Here is a 24,017-nt window from a genome sequence, read left to right as displayed (position 1 = left end):
GGGGCCGGACCTGGGCGTGAGCAGGCGGAGGGCCAGGGAGAGGCGTGGTCGGGGCAGCACCTCCAGGGCATGGGGCTGCCGCGGGGCCTGGGCTTCCAGGTCCCAGAGGCAGGCAGTGCCCAGGTCTGGGGAGGGGAGGGGCCAGGAGGCCAGATGGTGCAGGGTCTATGGACCAGGGAAGGGGTTGGCCCTTCATCCTTTGAGCCTTGGTGAGGCCCCAAAGCTACTGGGCAGGGGCAGCCGAAGCCAGGTTTTCCCTGGGGGAGGGTCCCTTGCCGTTGCTGGTCTCTGGGCAGCTGCCACCTTCACCCAGGCTCCAGGGACACTGGCTTGGGCCCGGGGCGTGAAGGTGAAGAGGGGTCTGGATGCTGTCTGATGCATTAGGACTTAGGGATCATGGACTAGTCTAGAATGCGGGATAAGGACATCCTAACGTCTTCATGGCAGGGACCCTGGAAACCAGACATTGACCCCAGACCCCAGGGTTTGGTGCTGTAGAGCCTCGGCTCGCAGCCGAGTCCCAGGGCTCCGCTCCTCAGGCAGCGTGTACATCCTGGTGTTGGCCGGGCCTGCAGGGCGTGTCAGAGGACCGGCCTCAAAGGGGCCGTGTCTCCCAGAACCAGAAAGGTCGTTGTCAAGCTAATGGCCGGAGGTCAGGTAGCAGAGGCCTCAGGAAATCCAGAGGGATCGCAAGGGCAGGTGGAGGCCGGGTGGGAAAGGGGGTTCTAGAGGATTCGCCCCAAGCCCTCGCTTTGTTTCAAGAGAGTAGGCAGTATCCAGGTCCGGTCTCAAGGCTGCACCCATGACCTTGGGAAGGGTGTCCTGCTAGTGGGTCCTTCCGAGAGGAGGGCGTCTGGGGCCTCCACTTCTTCAGCTGGAGCCCGGGTTTCCTCAGGCACCAGCCACCCCTCCCAGCACCTTCCAGAACAGAGAATCCCACCCACCGCCTGTTCCTCTCCTCCCGCTCCTGCCTCTGCCCTTCCACCCAGCCCACCCCCCAGCTCCTCCCTCTGCTCCCACCCGAAAGCCCTCACCCGCATGCCTCTGGGTGGCCAGGCTGCGTCCTCCCCCTCCCACACACAGGGTGCTGACCCTCGAACACTGACCATTTGAATGTTCCAGCAGATGGCTCGAGACGCCGCCCTCCTCTCAGCCCCCCAACTCCCTCGTTTCCTCACTCATCCATCCATCCAATGAGCACCCCTGGGCGTCACTCTGCCAGCCTGTGCCAGGCCCTGGGCTCCCGACGGGCCTGATACCCACGCCCCGGCCCCTGTGCTTGAGGCCCTTCCATAGCCCTGAGGGCAGGTCCAGTGACAAGGGAGCAGCTAACTGAGAGAAGGTCAGAGAAGGCTTCCGGGGGCAGTGTTCCCAGGGGCAGGCTGGGTGGGGGCTGCCCAGACAGGAGCCGGGGGCAGAGAGAGCAGGCAAGGGGGCCGGGCCCGGCCTGCAACGGGACTGGCCTTTCCTCTGGGACAGCGGGAGGCCACAGAAGACCTGTGGACAGGAAGGGGACTCTGGCCGCCTGGCGAGGGCTGGTGGGAGCACAGTGGAGAAGGAGGGGAGTCTAGAGGGGCAGGAAGTGAGAAGAGGAACTGCCCTCCGTGCCCCCCGCCCCCACCCCCCCCGCACATGCACCGAGTCAGAATGAAGGTAGAGGAGCCATCTGTGCCCAGGGCTCCCACAGTGTGTCACGGCTGCAGCTGGGGGTTGCTTCCCAGGTGGTGACCCCAGCAGCCTGCTGCACCGGCCTGGCCTGAGCAAACATGCCTCCTGCCGCCTGTCTGGTTGCTATGACAGCCCTTAGCTGACAGGTCCAGATGCGGAGGGATGGCATCGCGGCTGCAGGGGCCTGAGGCGTCCCTGAAGAGGCAGTGCCATGTGCAGGGCCAGTCTCACCAGCGACACTGGGAGCCGGAGGCCCGGGGAGGTGCCTTTCCCTACCCAGGTCACACAGCCGGCTGGGGCAGGGCTGAGGCGGGCCTTCGCTCTGCGAGAAGCTTCCAGTTAGAGATCCCCATCTTCCCATAATCCCCAGGGGAGGCAACAGTGGCGATGCCGGGGCCTCTGCCTGGGCAGGCCTCGCTGACTTCTCGTCTGCCTTCTCATGGCGAGGAAAGCAAGAGCAGCATGGTGAGGGGCGGGATGGGACCAGTCTCCTGCCTGGGACTCTGGCACCTGGCGCAGAGTGACCTTGCTCCCAGGGAGGTGCCTGTGGCATGGGACGGGGGCGTGCGACCTTGGCTCAGGTCAGGCCCAGTGGGCACTGCAACCTGAGTGGGCAGCCCTGCTGAGAGGGGCCAGAGGCCCAGGCGGAGTGCCCTTTCTGTGCTGCTTCCTGTGTGCCCATCCTGGAAGTCAGCTCTTCCTTCTCTAACTACCTGCTGGGTCCTGTCCGGAGGGGTGACCACCTGGGGGCTGAGGGCCGGCCCACAGGGAGCACCTCAGGGGCAGGGTCTCTTGACCATCTGGCAGCTGGCCAGAGCCTAGAGCAAAGCTGACAGGGCAGGGAGCTCAGGCTGTGGCAGCCCACAGGCCGCGTGGGAGGGAGACGGCTGCCGTCACCCCAGGTGCTGGCGGAGGCCTCCTCCTCGGGACGCTCGGACTGAGGGTGAGGCGTGGGGCCGGGCCACGCTCATCAAGTGCTGAGTGAAGAACGGCTCTGACCAACAGGCCGGCATCGGGGTGGGCAAGCAGGAAGAGGCCGACTGAGCATCTGCCTGCAGCGCCTCCACCAGCGGGCACTGCGAGTCCACTGAGCGCTGACCCATGTCACTCTCTTACCCTCGAGGTGCTTCCGATCCTGGTCTCACAGACCGAGAGTCAAGGTCACAGCCGTGGGAAGGCAGCCGCCTGCCCCAGGCCTCACTGCCCTGCAGCTGCCCTCTCAGGTGGTGAGAGGACACAGGGCCCTCGGCCTCCCGTTGTCTTGCCCGACAGCACCCGATGCCACGTTCAGGGGAAGTGGTGTCACCATCCTCCTGACCCCCTGCTGAGCTGGGACCCCCCCCCCATCCTTATGTTCAGTGGAGAAACTGAGGCCAGCCCTGGGCAGTGGGCACAGCAGGTAGGGAAGGGCGGTGCTGGGCCGTCACCCCCACTTGCAGCCCATGCTCCTCGCCCCGCGCTTGGCTCCACAGACATCAACGAGTGCCTGGCCAACAACGGGGGCTGCGACCACTCCTGCCGCAACACCGTGGGCAGCTTCGAGTGCGGCTGCCGCAAGGGCTACAAGCTGCTGACCGATGAGCGGACGTGCCAAGGTGAGCCTTCTCGGTGCCAGGACAGGCCGTCCACCCAGTCCCTTCCCCTCCCACTGTCCCAGCTCTGGGAGAGGAGGCGAGTGTGAGGTGGGGTGGTCCACCTTCCGGCTGGCCCGGCTCTGGGAAAAACAGGTCAAGTGTTGGGGTCCTTAGCATGTGGGCCTGCCCTCCCCGCCTCCCTGTCCTTTATGACTCCAGGGCCCAGGGAGAGAGCAGCAGGGGTCCCAGGGGGCACAGCCAGTGGGTAGCAGAGATCATCAGCTGTGTTCCCTCCCCTCCTCCCATGGCCTCAGCGGTGGAGTGCTGCCACCTGGTGGAAGCAACAACACATTGCAGGTGCTCTCCGCCGTCCTTTATAGGGTCCGGGCACCTGCTAGGAGCAGGGTAATGGGAGGAGAAATCTGGGCAGAAGCCAAGAATCAGAGCGCGGGATAAGTCCGGCCGACATCCCGGTTCAGAAGGAGCCCAGGGCGTGAGCAGTGGGGAGAGTGGTCGGAGGGCTTCCTGAGGTGGGGCGCCGGCGAAATGCTTGAAAAAGAGGCATTTTCCAGGGGGAGCCAGGGCGGTAAACCCACCCAGGAAGTGGCACTGCTGGGCTGAGGGAGCTTGGGGACCACAGAGGGAGCTCTGTGGGGCTGGATGAGGCCACTGAGAATACAGGGGTGCCCTGGGGGCCAGCTTTGGGAGGGGTTGCTGAGGGCCGGGCCAGGGAAGCCTGTCACAAGTACTGTTACGGTCTAGTCATTTCGTGTCCGCAGGGTTCCAGTAGCTGCAGCCACGCATGGCCGAGTCTGGCTGTGGGGCTTGCAGCTTCTGCCTGTGATTGCCGCTCAGAGCCTGGCTCCGGGGCAGCTCGAGGCCCTGAGGGGTGAGGGAGGGCCCAGGGCCAGCCCATCCAGGGGCTCAGCACAACCCAGGGCCAGGCTTCCTCTCAGGGCACAAGGGTGTGCTGGGAGCTCAGCATCTGTCCAGGCCCCAATCAAGGCCCCTCTGCACTCGACTTTGTTTCTCCCTCTGCCCTGTGGGGGGCTGAAGGGGGCCCCTGACTCTGCATCCCCAGCTGCCCTGTGAGAGAGGCGGGCAGCTGCCAAGGTGGAAGAGGAGGCGGCCACTTGTCTGCTTCTGGTCTCTGGCCGTGTCTTCTCCAGCCTCTTCCACACTCATCTCTAAGGCCTGGGGCTCTGGCCATGCCCCACCCCAACCCCCGCACTACCCAGGGCTCTCCAGCTCCAGCAGGGAGGGGTCTAAGCGCCTTTGCTTGGACTCAGGGCCCTGGGGATGGTGACCCCAGACACCTTCCCAGCGCCCCTGAGCTCCTCACAATCCCTGGGCGCCCTGTGCTGCCACCTCCCGCCTTTGCCTGCAGCTCCCTCCCCCACCCCAGCTCCTTCATTGCAAACTAGCCCAGGGGCCACAGCACCAGCTCTCCCCGGACCCCCACCCAGAAGGGATCACAGCCTCCTTTGAGCACCCACAGCACGTGTTGTTGCAAACACACACGTATTCTGAACACGCGTGCAGTCACATGCGCTAACGTGCTCAGAGAATGAGCTCCCTCTGCAGGGCCCATGGAGAAGCAGGCGCCATCACCTGTGCCCAGGAGCCGTTCTCCGAATTCTTGGCAGCTCAGACCTGTCTCCTGTGGGCATGTAGCTTATTCTATCTCCAGCAGCAAGCACTCTTCCTTTTCACCCCGGCTGCCAGGAAACTCAGTCAGGTTTCACATGCTGTCCAGGCCCTTACTCCCCTCATGGGCAGCATATCTCCCCCTGTCTGTCTGCTGTTTCCCTTGTTTCCTGAAGAGGCATGTGGGGTGATGGGAAAACATACTTTGGTCAGCAACCAGGAGGCCTGGCTTCATGCCCCAGTTCAGCTGCCTCCTTAGCCCCTGTCAGTTTCCTGCAGGGGTGGGTTAAAGACCAATCCGGCCGGCATGGCTCAGTGATTGAGCATTGCCCTATGAACCAGGAGGTCACAGTTCGATTCCTGGTCAGGCACATGCCCGGGTTATGGGCTCAATCCCCACTGGGGGGCGTGCAGGAGGCAGCCAGTCAGTGATTCTCTCTCGTCGTTGAGATTTCTCTCTCTCTCTCTCCCTTCCTCTCTGAAATCAATAAAAATATATTAAAAAAATTAAAACCCAATCCTAATCACAGTTAACTGTGGGGTATTAAAACGGCAGAAATTCATAATAACCCTTCCATTCAAGATATTCCCACCTTGCCCACCTCCAGAGAAGACACGAGGTGGCTCCTGGAAGCACAGGCAGTGGAGACAAAGGAAAGCCAGGCAGCGACAGGAAGCCAGTGGACTGTGCACTGAGCCGGGCCCAGGGGCAGGCGTGCCCCTCCACCCACCTGACACGCCTCCCCAAACTCTCTCCCTGTGGCCACGCAGATGTTGACGAGTGCTCCTTCGCGCGGACCTGCGACCACATCTGTGTCAACTCCCCAGGCAGCTTCCAGTGTGTGTGCCACCGCGGCTACACGCTCTACGGGACAACCCACTGCGGAGGTCTGCAGCCCGCCCTCCAAGGCCACCTCCCCCCGAGGCACGCGCCGGCCGCACGGCCCCCTGCACCGCACCCCACACCCTCCCCCTCACCCTCACCCTGACGAGCCTGGGGGGCTAAGGGAGGCTGGGGACTGGTGGGCAGAGGGGCTCAGCCAAAGGAAAGGCAGGAGGATAGGGAGGGGGCAAGTACCCACTGGGTGCTAAGCCTTGGCCAGGTTGTGGGCATCGACCTGGAAACAGCTACAGGGAACTCCCGTCTGGAAGAGGGTGGTCGCCACAGAGATTCCCGTGGGCAGTTCATTCAGTGGGAGAAGTGGCAACAGAGAAGGGCAGAGCAGGGAGGCGGTGAGGGATCCTAAAGGAGGAGTGGTCGGATCAAGATGAGGGGGAGCCTGTCAGAGGGGTCAGCCTGTGCAGAGGCCCTGAGGCAGAGTGACCCAGAGGCAGCCAGGGAGGCCAGAGCCCCGTGAGCATGGCGGGAGGTGCAGGTGGGATACGGGGCTTCATGAGCCCGGAGGGGACTTGGGCTCTATTCCCTGTGAGAAGAGAAACCGCTGGAAGCTTTACTCAGGACTGGGACATGGCCAAGTTCATGTACCGAGACTGCTCTGGCTGCCATGTGTTTAGGAGAGTGAGACCCAGGCACCAGTGGGGAGACAGCTCCAGACATGGGAGCCAGAGCTGCCAGAGCTTGGGCGGGGTGGGAGGGGCACAGAGGAGGCACAGACTTGGGACTGGCAGGTGTATACACACGGGTCCCCTGTGGTCCTGGGTGTCTCTTCCCTCCCTGTGCCTGGGGCAGCCGTGAGGGCCCGCTGGGTGGGGCAGGGAAGTGATCGGGCACTGCTGGTGCTGGGGGTGGCACCTGGGCTAGGCTGCAGGGACTCCCCAAAAACTGGGCACCAGCTTCCCTGGGCCGGCCGTTCCCCAAATGCGGGTGGCCGGGGTGCTCACAGTCGTGCACCCCAGTGTGAATGCAGTCTAGCCCTCCCCCACAACGGGAGCTTTTGGCCTTTGGCGGTCTGAGGAGGAAGGGCTCAGAGGTGACAGGAGGCGGGGCTGGGAAGGGCCTGTCCCAAGTCCCACAGTGAGAAGAGGCCATGAGGTCCCTGGGCCAGGACTCCTCCTGCCCCACGACCTGATGGGAACTTTAACTTTGTGCCACTGCTCTGCCCGGCCTCCTTCTGAGCAAGAGGGGTGTGTCAGTGTGTGTGGGAGTCTTGTGTGTGTTCACGGGTGTGTGCATGCTTGGATGTGTGATGTGTGCAGCCCCGTGTCTGCACAGTGACAGTATCAGGCTAGGGTCAGGGGATTCCCAGCCCTCCTGCCCCAAGGGTGTGGCCTGGGCTGGCCAGTCCTGCCCCTCCTGCCCTTACCCTCCTGCCCTCCCCCCGCCTGTGCTGCAGACGTGGACGAGTGCAGCATGAGCAACGGGAGCTGCGACCAGGGCTGCGTCAACACCAAGGGCAGCTTCGAGTGCGTCTGCCCCCCGGGGAGGCGACTCCACTGGAACCGGAAGGACTGCGTGGGTGAGTGCCCTGGGGCAGGTGCCCTGGGGTGGGCATCGCTGGGACCCACCCCTCTGTTCCGTGCCTGGTGGGCAGGGAGGGGCAGTGGCTTCTGCAGGCGGGTGATCTAGGCAGGTGCTGGGCAGGTGCCTCTGCTGCTGGCCCCTGGCTGACAAGGATGAGGCCTACAGAAGCGAGGGGACATGGTGCCGGAGCGCCAGGAGTCAGCTGAGCACAGACCGACCTGGGGGGTGGGGTCCTGGGCTCAGCATGTACAGCGCAGCATGTGCAGTGGGCTCAGGCGAGCTGGAGGCTCAGAGGGAGGGAGGCAGTGGAGGCCTCAACTCCCCCTTGTCCTGCCAAGGAGCTGGTGGGGGTGGGGGTTCCGGGTGCAGCAGCAGCAGAGCCTGGGTGGGGAGCACGGGGGAGCATCTGGGTCTCTTCAGACCCACCCCTGCCCAGGCTGCCAGCCCCTCAGCATGAGGCAGGCCTCCTAGAGCGAACCCCAGCTGAACTTGTTCCCTGCTGAACCCCAGCACTAGAGCAGAGCTAGCAGCTAGTCACTCGTAGTATCTGTTGAGAGAAGAGCGCCATCACTCGATACTGGAAATCAGGAAGTCAGACCTATCACGCTGAGCGGAGCGCACTGGTCCTGCCGACGTGGGCGAAGGCGTGTTGGGCTGTGTGGTCAGGTCTCGGGAGCATGGCTGGTGCTGAGAAGCCTGCCCGCCGGGCACTGCCTTCCCGCCTGGGGCTGTGCCCACCAGTTCCTGGGGTCCTGCTGGGGCTGGTGTTACCGGAGCTACAGAGCCAACAGGCTTTCTCGAGGACGTGCCTCTTTCTTCCTCTTGGGTTTTGGATTTGTTTTTATTAACAGCTTTATTGAGAGACATGCAATTCACCCATTTAAAGTGTGTGATTCGAACCCTAGCCTGTTTGCTCAGTGGATAGAGCATCACCCTGCAGACTGAAGGGTCCCGGGTTCAATTCCGGTCAAGGGCACATGCCCGGGTTGTGGGCTCAATCCCCAGTAGGGGTTGTGCAGGAGGCAGCCAATCAATGATTCTCTCTCATCGTTGCTGTTTCTCTCTCTCTCCTCCCTTTCTCTCTGAAATCAATAAAAATGTATTTAAATATAAATAAATAAAAATAAAGAGTGCCCTAGCTGGTTTGGCTCAGTGGATAGAGTGTCAGCCTGCAGACCAAAGGGTCCGGGATTCGATTCCAGTCAAGGGCATGTAGCTTGGTTGCAGGCTTCTCCCCAGCCTGGGGATTCCTGGTCGGGACTTGTGCAGGAGGCAACCAATCGCTGTGTTTCTCTCACATCGATGTGTCTCTCTGTCTTTCCCTCTCTCCTCCACTCTCCCTAAAAAAAAATCAATGGGAAAATATCCTTGGGCGAGGATTAACAAAATAAATTCATAAACAAACAAGTTAAATGCTTTAAAAAATAATAAAGTGTGTGAGTCGATGGTTTGCAGCACAGTCACAGCTGTGCAACCCCTGTCAGTTCTAGAGCGTTTTCATTCCAAAAAGAAACCCAGCCCATAGCCGTCACTCCCCGTCTCCCTCCCACCCAGGCCCAGGCGGCCAGTCAGTGTCTACAGGGTTCGCTGATGTCGGAGCGCTGCCAGGGCCTCGGTCCTTTTTTTTTTTTTTAAATCCTCCCTCAAGGAGTGAGGATATTTTTTCCATTGATATTTTTCAAGTGGAAGGGAGCGGGGAGGGGAAGAGACAGAGAAAAACATCCATGTGAGAGAGACCCATCAATTGGTTGTCGTCCACTTGGGACCCGACCAGGAACGGGGATTGAACCTGCCACCCAAGCACACACCCTTGACAGGGAACGAACCTGAGAGCCTCCAGTCCTCAGGCTGATGCGCTCACGACTGAGCCGTGCGGCCAAGGCCCTCATTCCCTGTGCTGCCGAACGCTGTCCAGCGTACGCTGGCCGCTGTGTGTCCTCGTCAGCCGTGCACGGTGCGCTGTCCGTCTGGGCGTTCTGGCCTTCGCTGCAGGGTCTGTGGGAACACGTTTCCGTTTTCTTGGGTAGATGCCTGGGGATGGAACTGCTGGCCACATGGTTACTGTGTTTAGCTTTGAGGACCTGCAAGACTATTTTTTTAAAATATCTTTTTATTGATTTCAGAGAGAGGAAGGGAGAGGGAGAGAGAGAAGCATCATGATGGGAGAGAATCATTGATCGGCTGCCTCCTGCAGGCCCACTAGGGATCGAGCCCGAATCCTGGGCCTGTGGACTCTGCCGTCTCCCGGCCCCTTCCCACCGAGACGGTCTGGCCCTGCGACAGGTGAGGGGGAGTCCCCCTCAGAAAGCCCCCTCCGTGGCCCCTCACGCCTCTCTTGTCTTCCTTCTCAGACACAGGCAGGTGCCTCTCTCCGGCCAAGGCCTTCCCCCGGGCCCAGCTGTGGTGCAGCAAGGCGGGCGGGGTGGAGAGCTGCTCCCTCGCCTGCCCGGCCCACACGCACTTTGTGCCAGGTAACCCAGGCCGTCCCGGGATGGGCTGGGTGAGGGCTCCTTCCCCGGTCCAGCCCCCGCTCCTCCTGCTCCCCAGGAAGGAGCCTGAGGGGGGTGAGGCCCAGCCCTGCTCACGGAGTGGCCCCGGGCAGCTGCCTGGGTCTCCACGGGCCACAGTGTCCCTCCGCTCCGCATACCCTATAGTCTCGTCGCAGAAAGGAATTGACACAGGCTAGGCCCTGACCTTCATCTCGTTCCCTTGCCCCTCGGAGGCCCGGGGGACCTGGGGCACTGGAAGAGGGTGCCAGGTGCGCCTTACCACCCACCTCTCCGCAGACTCAGAAAACAGCTACAGTCTGAGCTGCGGGGTCCCCAGCCTCCAGGGCAGGACGCCGCAGAAGCGCAACGGCACCAGCTCCAGCACCGGGCCCAGCTGCGCAGGTAGCCCTGGCCTGGCCGTGCGCCCCCACCGGGTGCTCCATGGTAGGGGGTGAGGGGTGGGCACGGCCCAGAGGGGAGCTTCCTGGGTGTTGGTAGCCAGCAGGCCGTGGGCTGGGACCACGGAAGGATTCCTCTGACCCCGAGGCTCCTGGACCCCAGCACAGAGTGGCTCATTGACCCTGAGGTGCTGAATTTAGGGTGTGGGTTTCAGGGGCGCGAGTCCTACCCGCTGGGGCCATTAAGTTCTAAAAGCTCCTGAGTCAGCGCTGCCAGGGAAGACCCTGCCCCCCAAGTGCCAGCGTGGCCCAGGCAGCTGCCACCCGGCAGGAGCAGGCTGTGTCCCACGCCTGTCCCGTCCAGGATGTAGACTCAGTGGCATGGCCTTTGCGTGTGTCTAACCCACGACGTGACTCTCAGCACCTGTGACTGCTGCTGCCTTAGTCCAGGGGCTCTGATCTGCTCCTCCAAGGAAGCAGTGGTCGGGCATCTGAGACTTCCACCCTCCCTCCCCGGCTACTCTCTCTCCTCTCCCGCTTCCCTGAACACCCAGGCACGGGAGCTGGCTCTGGGGTTGGGGTTAGGGTGCGGGCCTTCCTTCCTCCACTGAAGATTCTGGCTGGAAAGCCCCTGGCTCCAGCCTGCCCCCACCACCCGCACTTCACCTTTCTCAGGCCTCACAGGGAGAGCAGTGAGGCAGCGGAGGGCCCCATCCCCCGGGCAGCCCCTCACACCCAGGCACTCCCTCTGCAGCCCCGGCCCCACCACCTCCTGCCCACAGGAGAGGCCACCACCTGGGGGGCTTTGGTTTCCCCAGGTGCCCCCGCCACCCCCATCAGGCAGAAGGCGCGCTTCAAGATCCGAGATGCCAAGTGCCACCTCCGGCCCCGCAGCCGGGAGCCAGCCAAGGAGGCCCCAAGGCAGCTGCTGCTGGGTGAGTGGGTCGCCCGGTACCAGCCCACACAGGGCGGGGTTCCCGTGCCTGGGAGCTGGGAGCCAGGGCGGGGGCTGCTGAAAGCTACCCCTTGGCCCCTCAGCCCAGCGGCCACACCTGTGCACTGTAGACCACGACGGGGTCCCTAGGAAGGTGGCCAGCAGGAAGTGGGACCATCGTCACTGCCTCACCGGGGGTCAGTGAGCCCCCAGAGCAAGGGCTTTCTGCCTGGCTGTCCAGTGGCAGGAATCACGGGGCTCGCTCAGCAATGCGTTCCTCAGTGAGGGCGGCCCAGGAGGAGGTCCAGTGGAGACTAGCCGGGGAAGCCTGGTGAGGGACCAGGAGGAAGGCAGCTCCGCTCTGCCTCCATGAAGATCGCCTAGCCCCTCAGGCTTGCTCCCCAGCCCTGAGCAGAGCCGCCTGGTGCAGCTGCACTGGGATGTGCAGGAGGCGCCTCCAGGGATGGGCTCCGAGGGCTGGCAGAGCGGGCTCAGCCACCAGCCCCTCTGGCACCTAGAGCCAGCCCTGGCCTCCAGCCTCAGCTCCCCGTGTGCACCTGGGACCATGAGGCCATTGTGTGCACGGCTGGGTGGGACCTGCTCCCTGCCTGTGCCACTTGGCCACAGCGACCCCTGCCTTGTCCAGAAAACAGCCACGTGACCTTTGTGACCCTCAAGTGTGACTCCTCCAAGAAGAGGCGCCGTGGCCGGAAGTCCCCATCCAAGGAGGTGACCCACATCACAGCAGAGTTCGAGGTGGAGACAAAGGAAGAGGCCTCAGGTGGGTGAGGGGTACCCCGGGGGCTGTGGAGGGCGTCGGGGAGGTCCCCACACGGGGGGTGGCAAGATCTGTGGGCATGGCACTGGCTCCCAGCCCAGCCACGGCTGCTGGAGGTCGAGGCCAGCCTGGCAGGCGAGGACTGGCAGAGGAACTGCCCGGAGCCAGGATGGCAGAGGAGGCCCAGGGCCATGAGAGGAGCAGGGCTCAGGGCCCAGGGACAGCCACACGCCTCTCCACCCTCCCCGCCCTCACGGGGGCCTGGAGGGCTAACCCGCAGCCTTCCCAGAACAGACCAACCAAAGGCCTGTCTTCCCGGGCTCCCCGGGCTGGTAATTCTGGCTCATGTTTCGTACCAACACCTTCCTCTTGGCTATGAGTGAGTGGTGAGCGGTGAGAGGAGTTGAGATCTGTCAGCACATGTGGCTGTGTGTGCCCAGCCCCTGGACACTGGAATGCGGGGACCAGACCAGGCCCCCCACTGGTGGCACTTCCAGCCTCAGGGAGGCAGAGGTGCACACAGCCCACCCCGTGCTGGGGAGACGCGAGGTGGAGGGGCGTGAGAACCAACGGGTACCTGAAGTCCGCCCCCGGGCGGCCCAGGAAGTCTTCCCAGAGAGATGCCGTTGGATTCAGGGCTTGAAATGAAAGTTCACCCAAGGGAGAGGGGCCGGGACTGGCATCCAGGCAGAGCAGGTAGAGCAGGCCAAGGCACAGGTCAGAGAGAGCAAGATGTGTCCAGAACGCCGTGTGGCAGTCAGGGAGTCTAAAGCGGAGTTCGCCGCGGGGACCACGCCAGGAGGGGCCCTGGGTGCGAGGCTAGGGAGCTGGGCCTTTTCCTGGGGACGGTGGCAGGATGTTTGAGTGGCAGCAGGAGCACCGTCACTGGGTGTGCCCTGGGGAGGGGATGTGTGGCAGTGGCAGAGGCCTGGTTTCCAGTCAGATCTGCCTCATGGCTTTGGGCAGGCGATAGCTCTGGGAGCCTGTCTCCTCATCTGTCAGATGGACGCAGCAATGGTGCCTCGCCCCAGGGCTGCTGCAAGAAGGCGCTCCCAGCAGTGGCCTGGCCCAGTGCAGTGCTGGTGCCGGCAGAGGGCAGAGGGGAAGCCTGGGGAAGAGGTAGCGGGATGGGAGCGGGGGACGGGGGTGGGGGAGGTGTGTGACGTTCTCTCCGGCCTGTAGACACCTGCGAGGCGGACTGCGTGCGGAGGCGGGCAGAGCAGAGCGTGCAGGCTGCCATCAGGACCCTGCGGAAGGCCGTCAGCCGGCAGCTCTTCTCCATCCAGGTTGCGGGCACCGAGTACGAGGTGGCCCAGCAGCCGGCCAAGGCCCCGGAGGGCCAGGGCACATGCAGCACAGGCCAGACGCTGCAGGACAGCACATGCGGTGAGTCCCGGCACAGCCACTCTCTCCCTCCTTCCTTCCACGTGGCCCGGGGAAGGGGCACAAGAGGGCGGGGACAGAGAAGCGCGAGGCCGCCAGAGAGGAGCAGGTGGCAGTCACAGCGGCTGTCCCAGAAGACACTCCCTGGCGCCGGGCCCTGGGCGAGGCTCCCACTCGGTGCGTGTTTGTACACGTGACCTGCACCGCAGTCCTGCCCGTGGGACGGAGAGCACAGGCCAGTGAGACAGTGGAGGCAGGGCCGGGGGCGGCGGGGGCCTGAGGGCAGAGCAGGGGCCGAGAGCAGAAGCACATGAGGCCGAGGGCCCCCAGGGGTGCGGCACGGCCAGCAGGTCCAAGTGAATGAGGCTGGTGACATGACCCCCCAGGGCGGGCCTGCTGGGAGGAGACGGGGCTGCAGCAGCCCCGGGTGCTGAGCGTGGGGTAGTTTACTAGGGGAGAGAAGGCCGGTGGTGAGCATGCGAACACACCCGGGCCACATGCAGCATCGGACCTGGCGGGCGGGCTGCTCTGGGGGCCTGGGAACACCTGGCCCACCGTCCGCTGTGGGGACGCTGAGCGGAGGGTGGGCGGTGGACGGAAGGCCAGGCCAGAGGGGAGACTCAGGAGGTGGCAGGGGCGGTGGAGAGAATGAGGGGCACTCAGAGTACCTGCAGGGGCTTCGGGACCACACGGGCCACACGGCGGCTCGGGCTTCCTGGGCAGAGTGGCCTCACCTGCTCTGGGGCTTTGGGGAGGGACCCAGATGCGGAGCTCCCCTGCACTTGTTAGCTCGAGCCGCTCGTGGGTCACCCCGTGAAGACCTTGACTAGGCGGCTAGAGCCCCAAACCCAAAGCACGGGCTTGGCCAGAGGATAACTTGGGGGCAGCTGGAGAAGGGGTTTGCGGTACGGGGAGCGGCAGGCAGGAGATGCGAAGGGAGGGGAGGGCGGGGTCCTGGCTCAAGCAATGAAGTGGGCAGTGCTGCCTTTCTCTGCCATTCTTCTATTTATTTTCCACTTTTCTTCATTCTTTTATTTTTAATAATATATTTTAAAATCATTTCAAACTTTAAGAAACGTTGCAGACAGAACACAACTTCCATGTTTCTTCACCCAGATCCCCCTGTGGACACTGGTAGCCTCGGCCCCACATGCCCCAGCGCCTGCTAGCATCCCTCCAGCCCACACGCCCTCCCTCCTCCCGGGAATGTCCTCACTTTCCCCATCAGCTTCCTCTGTTGCTCCTCCGTTTGCTTATTTGCTCAGTGCAGCCAACCACACTGGCTCTGTCTGCATCCCACCATCTCTGCCCCTGCCTTCCTGCCCGAGCCTCCCTCACTCCCCCACTCTCTGCTGTCCCGCGTCCTCAGGCATCTACTCCCTCCACAGGGGGAGGGGAGGGGAAGGGAAGGGGGAGCAGGGGAGCTGGGTTTGGACGAAACGACCGTGTCTCATCCAGGAGGCAGATGGTACGCAGGCCCAGGGCTCAGAGCTGCAGGCAGGATGTGGGCTGAGAGAGGATGAAGGTCCCGCTGGAGCCTGGACCGCAGCCTGCACAGAAGACGGGGTGGGGGGAGGGGGGTCAGCAGGAGCAGCCAGGAGGGGCCTGGGACCAGGGCTGGCCTCCAGGGTCCTCACAGGTGGCCCTGAGGCACCAGGAGACCGGCCACCAGGAGACTCTCCGCTTTGCCCCTGCAGTGGCCTGCGAGCCCGGCACCTACTTCAGCGGGGATTCCGGCCAGTGTGTGCCGTGCGCGCCGGGCACCTACCAGGATGGGGAAGGCCAGCTCAGCTGCACTCCGTGCCCCAGCAGCGACGGGCTCGGCCTGGCTGGTGCCCGCAACGTATCTGAATGTGGAGGCAAGTGTGGGCCCAGCCGGGAAGGAGAGGGCGGGGAGCTCGGAGTGGCCAGTGCTGCGAGCAGAGAACCCAGAGTCTGGGCCGAAAGGGCACTAGCCGCCCCGCGGGCCATGCCAGGGACACTCCGTCCTGCCTCGCTCGGTGTTGTCCTCCCGCACAGGCCAAGGCAGTGTCAGCCCTGAGCTAAGGGCCCCAGGTCCTGCTGTGAGCCCTGGTGTGGCCTGCCCTCGGGGGACAGTCCCTCTGAAAGAAGTGACCTCCCCACTCCCCATCTCCACTGTGGGGCCCACACGCACACCCAGCTCGGCACAAGGCCCCTTCTCCTCTTGCTGGTGGGAGAAGGAGAGCCAGGCCTGGCCAAGCCCCACGGCCGTGAGCCTCTGACCGCCACAGACGGGTGGGTGGCAGGCTCGGGCACCCCAGGCTTCCTCCCCCAGGGTCCTCCCCCAGCCACCCCAACCTTGGTGCTGGGTGCCCTTCCCAGGGGCAGATGAGGGCTGAGAGCTGAGGGCAGGGCTGGACGAGGCCCCTCCTGCCGGCATGAATGAGCCATGGCCTCTGTCTTCCAGGCCAGTGCTCTCCCGGCTCCTTCTCCGCTGACGGCTTCAGGCCCTGCCAGGCCTGCCCCGTGGGCACGTACCAGCCGGAGCCCGGGCGCACCAACTGCTTCCCCTGCGGAGGGGGGCTGCTCACCAAGCACGAGGGCATGGCCTCCTTCCAAGACTGCGAGGCCAAAGGTGAGGGCGCCCCACTCACCCCCAGGCTGGCTGAGCTGCTCGGGGACCATTTCCCGCCCACACACCTCCGGGTCAGAGGCGGAGCCTGGAGCCCTCAGGCGCTGGACACTGGTGACCGGCTGTGCCACCCACTGGGCAGGACAGCGGGGCTCCCACAGCCTGAGCTGCGGGCAAGGGCTCTGAGCCCCGGGGTGGTGAGGGGAGCTGCCCGCTCCTCTGGGTGCTTCATGTAGAGGGACGGTGGGGCAAGAAGGTGAAGTGCAGGAGGCAGCAGGGACGGTGGGGCCAGGTCAGAGTCACCCCACTGGACACCCCGTCCCCAGGGCCACCAGACTGCAGCCCCACCACTCCTCCCCACCCGGGGCACAGGCACGCTCCCTCTCAGACACGCCTTTGGGGAGCCCCTCTGACACCCCCATGTGCTAGAAACACGGGTTCTCTGAGCCCTCGTTCTGAGGGAGGCAGCCCAGCTCCAGCGCCCCCACTCCACTCCTGCCTCCTTTCCTCCCCGTGACTCAGCCTCATAGAACGAGTGTCTGGACTCCACTCCCTCTCCCCCATTCTCTCCTGAACCCCACCAGCCAGCCAGACTGTCACCCCCACTGCTCCCCGAGAATTGCTCCCGGCAGGGCGGCCTCCAGGGTCCCTGTGTGCTGGAGCCCAAGTCCCTTCTCAGTGGCCCTTGGGGAACTCCACCCTCACCCACATCTCCTTCCCCACAGCCCCTCGAGGCGGACTCGGTCTGCTTCCCCCTCCTCCCGCTCCAACCCCCCCACCCGCTCAGACCGCGGAGGCCCAGAGCACTCTGCACGCTGTGGACAGGGTGGGGACAGAGGGACTAGACGCGGGTGGGAGGGCACCAGGCAGTGGGGAAGGGCCTTGACTCTGCTGAGACCTCGGGTGCAGGGAGGCCTTGGGGAGAATGCCCCCCCCCCACCAACGCACCCCTGCCCCCCAGTGCACTGCTCCCCCGGCCACCACTACAACACCACCTCCCACCGCTGCATCCGCTGCCCCATCGGCACCTACCAGCCCGAGTTTGGCCAGAACCACTGCATCACCTGCCCAGGCAACACCAGCACTGACTTCGATGGCTCCACCAACGTCACGCACTGCAAAAGTAGGTGCTGTTCTTCCGGCCTGGGGGTGCTGGGAGGGGCTGGGGCGCTGGGAGGGGCTGGGCAGGGAGCCCCACGGTGTGGACTGTGCCCCGCTCGGCCCGCTCTGCAGAGCGCCGTCATCGCACCCGGCGTTCTCGGTTCCATTGCTCACCGGGCGGCCTGCACCTCGGGGCGGGGCCGGGCCCTGCTCGGCGTCTGGGTCTATGGAAGAGAGGCCAGGCCAGGGAGGCTGTGAGCGGGTCCCCAGGAGAAGGCAGCTCAAGGCCTGGCTGACTGGCGGGGGGGGGGGGGGGGGGGGGGGGGGGGAAGGTGGGGACAGAGCACCTGCCAGCCTCAAGGCTGCCGAGGGCCCAGCTGGCCAGGCCACCCATCAGCTGGGCCTGACCAGGCCCGCGGGCCCCGCGCCCACAGACCAGCACTGCGGCGGGGAGCTCGGCGACTACATGGGCTACATCGAGTCCCCCAACTACCCCGGCGACTACCCGGCCAACGCGGAGTGCGTGTGGTACATCTCCCCGCCCCCCAAGCGCAGGATCCTCATCGTGGTCCCCGAGATCTTCCTGCCCATTGAGGACGAGTGCGGCGACGTCCTGGTCATGCGCAAGAGCGGTAGGTCCGCGGGGGCCGGCTCGGCCACGTCCACACCTTCACCCCAGCTTTATTTTTTTATTTATTTTTCTTTAAATATATATTTTTATTGATTTCAGAAAGGAAGGGAGAGGAAGGAGAACTAGAAACATCAATGATGAGAGAGAATCATTGATCGGCTGCCTCCTGCACGCCCCCCACCGGGGATTGAGCCCGCAACCCGGGCATGTGCCCTTGGCCAGAATCGAACCTGGGGCCCTTTAGTCTGCAGGCCAACGCTCTATCCACTGAGCCACACCGGCAAGGGCACCCCTGGGTGTAAATCCACTTCTGTCTGACTCTAAGCCGGGGGCTCTGCAGCGTTCTGTGGAAAGGTCTGGAAAGCTCCGGGTGCCCCGAGCATGGGATCAGGACCTGGTCCAGGCTGGTCTCTACACTGATCATACACCAGTCCTGCCACACAGGCCAGGGTGAGGCCCGGGAGTGACCCCTCCTCCACAGCCCTCCTTCCTCTGAAGTGTGGGGTGGCATGTGGCAAAGGGCCAGTGTGTGCCCGCACACAGGGTGCCCAGGGTCGACAGCCCGCCCCTTCCCCTCCATGAGCCCCAGCCTCCTGGCTTGTCACCCCCGTCAGGGGCCTGTGGTGAGTCTTCAGGTGGCCCCTCCACCACCGGACAGGTGTGAGCCCAGATGGCCACGGCAGCCACCAAGGCAGAGCTACCCTGGAGTGCCCCCCAGGACCAGCTGAATTCCTCCCAGTGGGCGCTGCCGTGGGGCAGTGGTGCCCATCGGGGAAAGCTTCCAGTCAGAGGTCGGGGGAGGACACAGGCAGCCGCACAAACGCACCTGCCACCTGGGCCTCGGCTGTCCCTGGCACAGAGACCGGCGGAGCCCGGGCAGGCTGAGCCCTTTGCACCGGGTCTCGTCACCGTCTCCCCCTCAGTGCAGCTGCTGAGCTGGAAAACTCCACTTTCCAATAGGACCGAGGCCACAAAGGGCCCGGAGCTGCCCAGGCTCCCATGGAAATTCAGAGCCCAGCCTGGGACCCTGTCCCCTGCCCATGCTTGTCACCAGCTCCCAGCTACCCCTCCTCCCTCCACTGTTCACACACAGGGCTGAGCTGCAGGGGAGCCAGCCTCTCCCACCTCAAGGGCAAGTCAGGAAGCCTCCCAGGGGCGGTGAGAAGAGGGCACCCAGGCCCTCACAGGGAAGGGTCACTCCCCACATCTGAGCCTCCACCTCAGCCCTGGCTCTGCGCTGGTGCAGGCATGAGCCCTGGCCTTGAGGAGCAGGTGGCAGGACAGTGACACCCTATAGAGAGGCTGTAATAAAGGGTTTGCCAGAGCAGAGCGGCAACTTGCAGGGAGGATGAACAGTCAGGGAGGCTTCCTGGAGGAGGGGGCATGGAAATGGGCTCAGAAGGACAATTAGGAACTGGGGGTGGGGGTGGGGAAGGGCATCTGAGGCAGAGGGAACAGTGCGGAGACTAGAGAGAGGGTCTTTGGAGCAGTGGGCATGGTGGGCGCTGGTTCCTGGGAGGGGGAGGAGAGGAGCAATGGCGTGTCCTCACCCCCAGCCTCGCCCACATCTATCACCACCTACGAGACCTGCCAGACCTACGAGAGGCCCATCGCCTTCACCTCCCGCTCCCGGAAGCTCTGGATCCAGTTCAGATCCAACGAAGGCAACAGCGGCAAAGGCTTCCAGGTGCCCTATGTCACCTACGACGGTACGTGGGCCACACTGCACCGAGCCCAGGCCAGCCCTGGGCTCACAGATCCAAGCCCATCAGCCTCGGGGAGGGGAACAGGCCCATAATGGGTCCAGACCAGCCCTGGGCTCACAGAGGCAAGCCCATCAGCCTCAGGAGCTCCAGCCCGGGGAGGGGAACAGGCCCATAATGGGTCCAGCCCAGCCCTGGGCTCACAGATCCAAGCCCATCAGCCTCAGGGGCTCCAGCCCGGGGAGGGGAACAGGCCCATAATGGGTCCAGCCCAGCCCTGGGCTCACAGATCCAAGCCCATCAGCCTCAGGGGCTCCAGCCTGGGGGAGGGGAACAGGCCCATAATGGGTCTGAGGCACTGAGGAGGGAGCAATTGGTGCCGCCCGAGCAGCGTTTTGAGGATTAAATTGGAGTTTTCTAGCTCACCAAACCTCAAGGAGAACAATGTGGGTACAGGGCACACAGGCGCAGAGGCAGAGCTGCCTGTGGCTGGCACAGGGGGGGCAGAGGTTGTGGGGGAGAGGGCCGAGGGGTCCGGAGCCCTCACCTCCCTCCCTCTCGGCGGCTCACAGAGGACTACCAGCAGTTGATAGAAGACATCGTTAGAGACGGACGGCTCTACGCCTCGGAGAATCACCAGGAGATTTTGAAGGTGCGTGAGCTTCTCTGTGGGACGGGATTCGTGCAACCCCAGGACAGGCTGTGGGCTCCAGGGACCTCCCTGCCCAGCCCCCCTAGTGAGGGAAGGTGGGGGGTCAGAGGGCCCTGGGGGTGGGGCTGAGGCTGGCACCTCTGTCCTTCCAGACCAGGAGCTCCAAAACCAGCTCTCTGTAGGGTCTAGCCCCCGACCTGGTGGCCTGTCCTGGGGCAGGTCCCTTACCAGCTCTGAGCCCCTCTCCTCATATGTGAAGTGAGGGTAGTTGACAGAGTGGTATCTTTAAATCAATGGAATCCGATGCCGCCTTTGGGACGGACTCCCTCCTCACCCCATCCATGGCTGGAGACACAGCCACCTTGTCACGGAGGGGCCGTGGCGTCAGCAGCTGACACTCCAGGTCAAGACCCTGGGTCCTCACCAGGAGAGGCCACCCCAGGGGCCAGCCCCTGCAGGCAGCACCCGGGCTCTGGGCTCAGCCCCTGCAGACAGCGCCCCGGGCTCCAGGCTCCGGGGCTGTCAGCCCCTGCAGACGGCGCCCCAGGCTCCGGGCTCAGCCCCTGCAGACAGCGCCCTGGGCTCCGGGCTCAGCCCCTGCAGACAGCGCCCCAGGCTCCGGGCTCAGCCCCTGCAGACAGTATCCTGAGCTCCGGGCTCAGCCCCTGCAGACGGCACCCCAGGCTCCGGGCTCAGCCCCTGCAGACAGCGCCCTGGGCTCAGCCCCTGCAGACGGCGCCCCAGGCTCCGGGCTCAGCCCCTGCAGACAGCACCCTGGGCTCCGGGCTCAGCCCCTGCAGACAGCACCCTGAGCTCCGGGCTCAGCCCCTGCAGACAGCGCCCCAGGCTCCGGGCTCAGCCCCTGCAGACGGCGCCCCGGGCTCCGGGCTCAGCCCCTGCTGACAGCGCCCTGGGCTCAGCCCCTGCAAACGGCACCCCAGGCTCCGGGCTCAGCCCCTGCAGACAGCACCCTGGGCTCCGGGCTCAGCCCCTGCAGACAGCACTCTGGGCTCTGGGCTCAGCCCCTGCAGACAGCGCCCCGGGTTCTGGGCTCAGCCCCTGCTGACAGGGCCCCAGGCTCCGGGCTCTGGGCTCAGCCCCTGCTGACAGGGCCTGAGCCTGCAGGGCAGGAGTGGGGCTGGGGCAGTCACAGGCTGTCACTCCCAGCTGGGTGGCCCCAGCCAGCCTTCTGAGCCCCGCCTCCAGGGCTGAGAAATAGCTCACAGCCCTGGGGTCCCCGGCCTGTACTCTGCCGCAGCGGGCAGGCAGTTTGTAAGTGGAGAGGTTACAAATCTGGAGATCTCGGGGCTCGGAGCTCCTCCTCTCCTCCTTGGCGCCCGTCTGGTGAGCGGGAACCAGAGGGTCGTCCTGGCCTGTCAGTCTGTCCTGGAGACAGTGCCCACCTCTTTCCCCCTCACCTGTCCTCTGCGGCCTGGCCCTCTGCCCCCACCACTGGGAGCAGCTCTTCAGAATAGAAGCGCTCAGCTAGGATGGACACCTGGGCCTGCAGGGCCAAGCCCAGCATGGCCGCCACCTGCTCTGCAGGGCCTGGGCCTCCGCACCCCGACACTCCACTCACCACAGCCTCTTTCCTCAGTGATCGTCCACCCAGCCTCTGCTCTCAGCTCAGGCGCCCGTCCTCTGGGCAGCCGCCTGGACCTCCCTGGCCAGGTCGTACTCAGAGTCCCATGGCCTTCCCGTCAGCCCTGCAGTTTCGGGTTGTCCTGTGGTGACAGTATTTGGCACCCGTCCTCCTCATGGTGGGCTGCAGGGGCCCATGCTTAGCATTCTGCCCCCAGCACCTGGCAGCGCACTTGGCACACAGAGGGACCCAGGAGTGTTTCTCAGCGGCATGATGCTGCCTGCACGCACGTGTGTAAGAGAGACTACAAGCACGTGCTGGGTCATGTCACAGTCCGTGGCATGGTGGCTGCCTTCGCTGAGCCCCTTCCATGGGCCACGTGTGGGGGCTCTGCTGGAGCCCTTGGGACACCACAGCCAGGCTCACACTGCTAAGGGTCTCCTCCGGGTCGCATCGCCCCCTTTAGATATGTCCCCCCTGGGCTCAGAGACGGGGTCCGGCTACTAAGCGACAACACCAGAGTGCAGACCACGTCTGCCCGTGCAAAGGCCGCGGTGAGGCCGCCCGAGGCGGAGTGCCGTGCTGAGCGGGACGTAGGCCTGTGCGCCAGGCTCCTTGTTCATTGCTGCCTTCGCCGCCCCCCTCCTCACACAGAGGAGTTACCTTCAGAGCGCGGGGCTGTTCCCAGGTTAGGGAGCAGGTTCTGGAAGTAGTTTCAAACCCAGGTCTTTGGCCCCCAAAGCCCGTGTTCTCTGCTCCGTGTCCTGGTTTCCAACATAGTTTTTGCTGTGCCTTGTTTTCTGCAGGAGAACCCTTATTACATTAAGGAGCATTGGAGCTCCAAAAGTTGAAACCAGTAGACTGTTTTTAAGAGTTTATTTGAGCCAAACTGACATATGCCGGGAGCAAGATCTCAAATGCTCCCCCAATAGACTATTAAAAACCAATTCAAGCCCAGCCAGCGTGGCGCAGTGGTTAAGCGTGGACCCATGAACCAGGAAGTCACGGTTCAATTCCAGGTCAGGGCACATGCCTGGGTTGTGGGCTGGATCCCCGGTGTGGGGCGTGCAGGAGGCAGCCGATCAATGATTCTCTCTCATCACTGATGTTTCTTGATCTCTCTCCCTCTCCTTTCCTCTCTGAAATCAATAAAAATATTTTTTTTTTAAATTCGACACTTAAAAGTAAAAGCCATTTATAGCAGAGTGCGGGCTCCTGAAACTCACCAGCAGCCCAGCATCTCCCCCCGCCCGCACCTGTGCCGACACCCCTCAGCCCCCATCAGGCCCCCCCGGGCCCTCCAGCCCCGCCTGACCTCACCCGGCCGGCCATGTCTTGCAGGACAAGAAGCTGATCAAGGCGCTCTTCGACGTGCTGGCGCACCCCCAGAACTACTTCAGGTACACGGCCCAGGAGTCCAAAGAGATGTTCCCCCGCTCCTTCATCAAACTGCTGCGCTCCAAAGTGTCCCGATTCCTGCGGCCCTACAAATAACGCTGGTGCACCCGCCGCTCCTGCCGGCAGCGTCCCCAGGGCGGAGGGAGGGCCCGCCCCCACGCAGAAGCTAGGAGGCGCCAGGGCCTCCGCCTGGCCCCGTGGGGCTGCCCTCAGGAAGCGCTGACCAGCCCGTGGAGGGCGAGACCGCGCCCAGGCAGAGCCCAGCCCAGCCACCGCTCCCAGCGCTGCCCCTGGGAAGCATTGCTTACAGCAGCCTTTCTCCTTCGCTCCCTCCCTCCGCCTGCTGTTTCCAGGACACCGCCCGCTCCTGGGCCAGGCCCTCTGCACATGCCCAGGCCACGCAGGCGGTCCTGGCGAGCACGATGGGGAGACTGCAGGTGCCCCTGAGTGACACTCCGAGTCTCCAGGAGGCTCTGGGAGGGTAACGGGAGAACTGAGCCAGGCCCTGGAGAGAAGGGCGTGAGGGCGGCTGCAGGGCTTTGATGAGCCGGAAGATGCCCGCAGGGTGTCCACACCGTAGGCCCCTCGGCCACAGGCCCAGGACCGGTTGCCCTGTGGTTAGCTCTACGGATTCTGGCGGGACAGAAAGGACTGCCCGGGGAGGAACCTGTAGATGTGCTTTTCCTCAATAGAGCGTCTAAGTATTATATATGTATAAATATAAATACAAATATATAGAGACTTCTACTTGTGGGTGCTTTAGGGAAGACTCTGTAAACACTGTGACCCTCGTCTCCACCACCAGTGCGCGCCCAGCTGTCCCGCTTCCCTCGCTGATCAGGCTGCGTCCCAGGCCCTGGCACCTGGTTCATGGAGGCGGGAGCCTCGGGCTGGGGCGCTTTGGAAGAGTCCTTTGGGAGCTGGGCGCCGAGGCTTTCTGGAGCGCTGCCCTCAGTGGAGGCACGTTCCCCTCCAGCCCTCCTGGGGGTGCAGGGGCCTACACTCCCCTTCAGGAGGGGCCGTGTCTGACCCTGAGGCATGACCTCGGGGTCCGTGCTGTGCCC

At 64.0% G+C, this 24,017-nt stretch overlaps 1 protein-coding gene across 2 annotated transcripts in view; it reads left to right on the top strand.

The window, feature by feature from the left end:
* Positions 1–23,700, top strand: part of SCUBE1 (signal peptide, CUB domain and EGF like domain containing 1) — a 99,321-nt gene extending 75,621 nt beyond the window's left edge. For both annotated transcript variants that reach the window (XM_070411262.1, XM_070411261.1), the window contains 15 exons: positions 3,141–3,263; positions 5,661–5,777; positions 7,184–7,306; positions 9,663–9,782; positions 10,098–10,202; positions 11,017–11,133; positions 11,779–11,913; positions 13,093–13,296; positions 14,991–15,152; positions 15,722–15,889; positions 16,848–17,009; positions 17,422–17,619; positions 19,175–19,327; positions 19,894–19,973; positions 22,897–23,700. In XM_070411262.1, the coding sequence (XP_070267363.1) occupies positions 3,141–3,263; positions 5,661–5,777; positions 7,184–7,306; positions 9,663–9,782; positions 10,098–10,202; positions 11,017–11,133; positions 11,779–11,913; positions 13,093–13,296; positions 14,991–15,152; positions 15,722–15,889; positions 16,848–17,009; positions 17,422–17,619; positions 19,175–19,327; positions 19,894–19,973; positions 22,897–23,049 (2,120 nt within the window). In that variant the 3' untranslated portion in view covers positions 23,050–23,700. The remainder of the gene's footprint in view (positions 1–3,140; positions 3,264–5,660; positions 5,778–7,183; positions 7,307–9,662; positions 9,783–10,097; positions 10,203–11,016; positions 11,134–11,778; positions 11,914–13,092; positions 13,297–14,990; positions 15,153–15,721; positions 15,890–16,847; positions 17,010–17,421; positions 17,620–19,174; positions 19,328–19,893; positions 19,974–22,896) is intronic.
* Positions 23,701–24,017: the final 317 nt, after the last annotated feature.

Source organism: Myotis yumanensis, unplaced genomic scaffold, assembly GCF_028538775.1.
Source record: "Myotis yumanensis isolate MYYU_CA2020_CCGP unplaced genomic scaffold, mMyoYum1.0.hap1 SCAF_3, whole genome shotgun sequence".
Lineage (NCBI taxonomy): Eukaryota > Metazoa > Chordata > Mammalia > Chiroptera > Vespertilionidae > Myotis > Myotis yumanensis.
This window is presented reverse-complemented; position numbering and strand designations above follow the sequence as displayed.